The sequence below is a fragment of the Priapulus caudatus genome, unplaced genomic scaffold, assembly GCF_000485595.1.
Source record: "Priapulus caudatus unplaced genomic scaffold, Priapulus_caudatus-5.0.1 Scaffold906, whole genome shotgun sequence".
Taxonomy (NCBI): Eukaryota; Metazoa; Priapulida; class Priapulimorpha; order Priapulimorphida; family Priapulidae; genus Priapulus; species Priapulus caudatus.
This window is the reverse complement of record NW_014577967.1, coordinates 74,114-78,823: the sequence shown is the minus strand read 5'-3', so window position 1 is coordinate 78,823 and position 4,710 is coordinate 74,114. Positions and strand designations below refer to the sequence as shown.

The window sequence follows — 4,710 nt, the reverse complement described above, 5'->3', positions numbered from 1 at the left end:
GTCTGCAATCGCAACGCATCGCCGCACGAACCACGGCACTCGCAACCAAACGTGGGCTAGCCCACTCATACATGCGCGGGGGTGCGCCGCCGCACCTCACCCTCTACCAACTATGGGGTCATTACGTTTTTTCTCTTCGCTACACGCATACGAGTAGAGTTAGAATTTACCTCTGGATCGGAAAAGGTGCGGGCGTGCGTTAGGTAAGGGTTGCCGTATCGGACGTGTTTTCTTGACGTGCGCGTAGGGTGAGAAATAGACGATTTTTACGCGCGGCAGCGGAGGCGTTCGACGCCAACCTTCCCCCTCGTCGGTGAATGATCTCCGCTGGCGATCACGTGACGTCGCGTACAGCAGACGCGTTCTAATATACGTAGGGAGCTGACGTCACGCGCGCCAATAGCGAGCAGCAGTGGCGCAGGCAGGAACGCAGGCGGAGGGAAGGTGCAAGATGGAGGACACGCGAAATATGCTGCGCGAGCAGCAGCAACATTCGTCGATCTCCTGCCTCTTCCCGGAGATCCTGGCGATGATCTTCAGCTACCTGGACGTCAAGGACAAAGGTAGGGCGGCGCAGGTGTGCGTCGCGTGGCGCGATGCCGCCTACAACCGCTCCGTGTGGAGGGACACCGAAGCGAAGTTACACCTGCGCAAGCAGAATCCGTCTTTGTTTCCGAGTCTCGTGCAGCGGGGCATTCGACGCGTGCAGGTGCTCAGCCTCCGCCGCAGTCTTCGCGACGTCATGAGCGGCGTGCCGACTATCGTCAGTCTCAACCTGAGCGGCTGTTACAACGTGACGGACATCGGTCTCTCATACGCCTTCTCCGGCAGCATTCCGACGCTGAGCGTGCTCAACCTGAGCCTCTGCAAGCAGATCACCGACCGCAGTCTCGACAAGATCGCTCAGAACCTCAAGAACCTCGAAGTTCTCGAACTCGGCGGCTGCTGCAACATCACGAACAACGGTCTGTTGCTGATCGCGTGGGGCCTGCGGCGGCTCCGCGTGCTCAACCTCCGCAGCTGCCGGCACGTGACCGACGTCGGCATCGGACACATCGCCGGACTCAGCCACAAGGCGGAGTCGGCCGACGGAAACCTGCAGCTCGAGCACCTCGGCCTGCAGGACTGCCAGAAGCTCACCGATCAGGCGCTCCTCAACGTCAGTCTCGGCCTCGCGAACCTGCGCGGCATCAACCTCAGCTTCTGCGCGAACATCCGAGACAGCGGACTCAAGTGTCTCGCGCGCATGCCGCGCCTCGCTGCCGTCAACCTTCGCAGCTGCGACAATGTGAGCGACGCCGGCATCGCGTACCTCGCCGAGGGAGGCTGCTCGCGGCTTCAGACGCTCGACGTGAGTTTCTGCGACAAGGTCGGCGACGCGGCGCTCGTGCACGTGTCGCAGGGACTGTACAGCCTGCGCTCGCTCAGCCTCAGCGCGTGTCACATCAGCGACGAGGGCCTGAGCAAGGTGGTGCGGACGCTGCGCGATCTCACGACGCTCAACATCGGTCAGTGCAGCCGCATCACGGACCGCGGGCTGGCGCTGATCGGCGACTACCTGACTAACCTGACTGAGATCGACCTGTACGGATGCACGGGCATCACGACGGTGGGGCTGGAGCGCATCATGCAGCTTCCGCACCTATCCGTGTTGAACCTCGGGCTGTGGCACAAGCGAGTATGATACAGGGCGTCGGAGGACATGCACGCGTGGGGTGGGGGGGCGAGCAAGTGTGTGTGTGCGTGCGTGTGTGTGTACATGCTCGTGTGTGCGTGCGTGCCTGCCCGCGTGTGCGTGATTTCATCTCGTGTCACTGTCGCTGCGTCTATCGATTCGTTACATCTAATTCTTTGTTAATGCGTTCACGGTTGTTTCTTCGGCGATGATTGCGGTAGAGAGGTTTATATCGTGCAGTCTGTGCCATCAAAAATGTTTCTCTACTGGTGGCATTTTTGGCGTTGAGGGTCTTCCATCGGCGAACCTGGTAGCACTGCCATAGTATGGATTAATGCCTATTAGTGTGTCAGAGGAGGTAGAGGTGGGGATTTTATTACATAACTGAGTTATGATTAAAGGAATACTTTTGCAGGTTAAGATACTTATGCCGTCCATGCATGGCTGAATGGGTAATCGTGCCCTGTTACGTTTGACATTCATTTTGTCGGGTGTTTACATTTCTTTGTTACACTTTGAATTTTACTCTTTCGGAATTTGACGCAAGGGGTAGATACGGATGCCCCTCTCTGGCTTTCTAGGGCTATGACAGTGCTGCTAGGTAGCTTGCGCATGGACACATCTCGCATGTACTTCGATGTTTAGCGAATCGCGCTGGTTACGATTGTTTCGTGTGGTTCATCTGAAGAGTCGATGCTTAGTTGTTTAATCTTTCACGGATTCGTGCGCTGGCAGCAGTAGTTGCCTTCATTTCACTTGTTATGTTGTGGAGGAGCGAGTGAGAGGTATGTAGGGAAAGGTATGGTTTGCGTGTGTCTGTGTGAGCGAGAAAGGGAGTGTGTGAGAGAGAGAGAGAGAGAGAGAGAATGAGAAAATGATCAGACACAAAACTGCACGTCTATTGTCTCCAAACCCACCGATACAATGCTAGGAAATACACCTATTAGTGTTCTAACACGTTTCCTCTGTGTTGAATACTCAACTATTACAGATAGTCGAATTGTGAACAAGGTGAAGGATAGGGCATGCATTTACCCCTATGGAGCATTCACGTGATATCACTTCGTCATTCTAAAAATCCCCCCACGGCTTCCATCTAATAACAGAAGTGACTCCCGTATTTGCCTCTCCGTTAGTCTGTTATACATGCCGTGCATGTGAGAGAGCGAGAGTTCAATGTACGTCTGATATGCGACGGTTACCGCCACCGGTCGGTCACGCCTACGCAAAGAATTTAAACAGCTGCCGTCGCGCGTCGGTACGTGTGATCGGGAGCCCCATGCAGGATCCTCCAGGCCCCCACTGATGCATGAATCGTCTTTTTGTCCCGACCGGCGGCACACGCTATCTAGTTTCCCGGCTGTCAAAACAGGGAGCAGCCAGGATGGCCCCTGTCCAGTCGTATCCCACTGCGAAGTGGTCTCTGACCAGTGGGTCAAGCGGGAGAACACTCGCGCGCTCTCCCCCTCATACAAACCCCAGCCTTAATTAAGAAACGAGTCTGACACCACAGTCAGTTATGATTTCGACCACAATTTAGATTTTTACAATATCCTTATTAAAATTCCGTGGTATCCTATGGTAAAAACCCAATTAAAAAAGTAGCCAGTACTTATTTTGAATAATTTTGATTTCTACTACTAGTATATCAAGAGTAGATAATAACACAATGTGTTATTATCTACTCTTGTAGTATATCCTTAGTAAAATTCCATCGTATCCTTTGGTGAAATCCATAAAAAAGTAGCCAGTCGTGCTCAAAAGTGGGGGTCCCGAAATAGGATGGGGTCGTTATTTTCAACACTGCACCACCCCCTTCTTCGTTCGTCCCCGTTCATAACGATAGCTATGAGTATGAGGGAAGGCGAGTCTTGAAGAATTCGATCGAGTCTTGAAATGGAATATATCAGAATAAATCGGGGGGGGGGGAGTTTCTGAGGGACGGGTGGATTCCAAGATCAGCGTCAGCAGTGTTAGCTAGGAGAGCCGTAGCCAGCTGTTGATCCCTGCACTATGTTTGTAGGAACCCGCGGTCGGTTACTACGCTACAAGTACGACTCCGTAACAACAGTATTCAAACTACGAGTGAAATTGACGGTGGGAGAGGCAAGTACAGTGGTCCCCCCCCCTCTCTATCGGGCATCGGATAAACAGGCGCATCGCATCGCTTAAACGACGTGCGAATATGAACAAATTCTCACGCACGTCGTTATGCGTGCACCGCTTAATCGGGACCTATCCCTAATCTCCTTATCGATTAAGCGGGGACGACTGTGTATATTAGGAGTACGTAAATACACTCACTACTACTTGCTACTACTAACAGTAACAGTTCGCGCGCGCTAGCATGTTAATTAACTGTTATATAGTGCGTTATAAGCAGCCCCTCGGAACACCGGCATTTGAACTCGGCGTGCCTTGCCGTGCACGCAGTTTCGGCGGCTAGCCCGTCTTGAAGGTCGGCAACGTAGTTCTAGGCCAAGATAAGAATCATAGGCGAAGCGTCGTTTCTCCCCCTCCTCCTCCTCTACCCGCCCTCCTTCGTTCACCCCCTTCTTTTCATCTCGCCATCTTTGGCGCGTTCTAAACTCACCCCCCGACAACGCAGCGATGAATAGGTCTGCTAATTGGGTGACCATTGTCTGAAGGACTGGTCAGTCGAGATTTCGCGTGGCGGCGGCGGCGGCAGCGGCAGCGGGGATATTGTGTCTTAGGCGAAAACCGGGCGCGGTGGACATTCCGCGGTCTTGATCGGTAAGATTTGAGCCAACGGTCAAAGTCGGGTTCCTTTATGAGTCGGGTGGGTAAGTGCGCATGCGCGGGCGGAGGCGTTCCTTGGACATGATGGTTTAGCGTCTGCATGCATCCAGTGGGAACATCCACGGAGGCGTTAGGTGTCAGTCTAGAAGGAAAGACTGCGTATGCGTTGTGGGGCACACATTGGGTGATCCATTGCTAGACTGACGCGCACACGCACGCACACGGACACACACGCCAGCGCGCGCACACACACACACACACGCACACACACACAC

General features: G+C 53.8%; 1 protein-coding gene across 1 annotated transcript; it reads left to right on the top strand.

The window, feature by feature from the left end:
• Positions 1 to 408: 408 nt before the first annotated feature.
• LOC106814334 (F-box/LRR-repeat protein 14-like) lies at positions 409 to 4,704 on the top strand. The gene has a single exon (XM_014818635.1). It carries the CDS (start codon positions 452 to 454, stop codon positions 1,682 to 1,684), a length of 1,233 nt encoding a protein of 410 aa, XP_014674121.1. The 5' UTR covers positions 409 to 451; the 3' UTR covers positions 1,685 to 4,704.
• The last annotated feature ends 6 nt before the right edge of the window (positions 4,705 to 4,710 follow it).

What these genes read in the sequence shown, in the direction of transcription:
- LOC106814334 (XM_014818635.1), top strand. Translation starts at nt 452, where the DNA reads ATGGAGGACACGCGAAATATGCTGCGCGAGCAGCAGCAACATTCGTCG.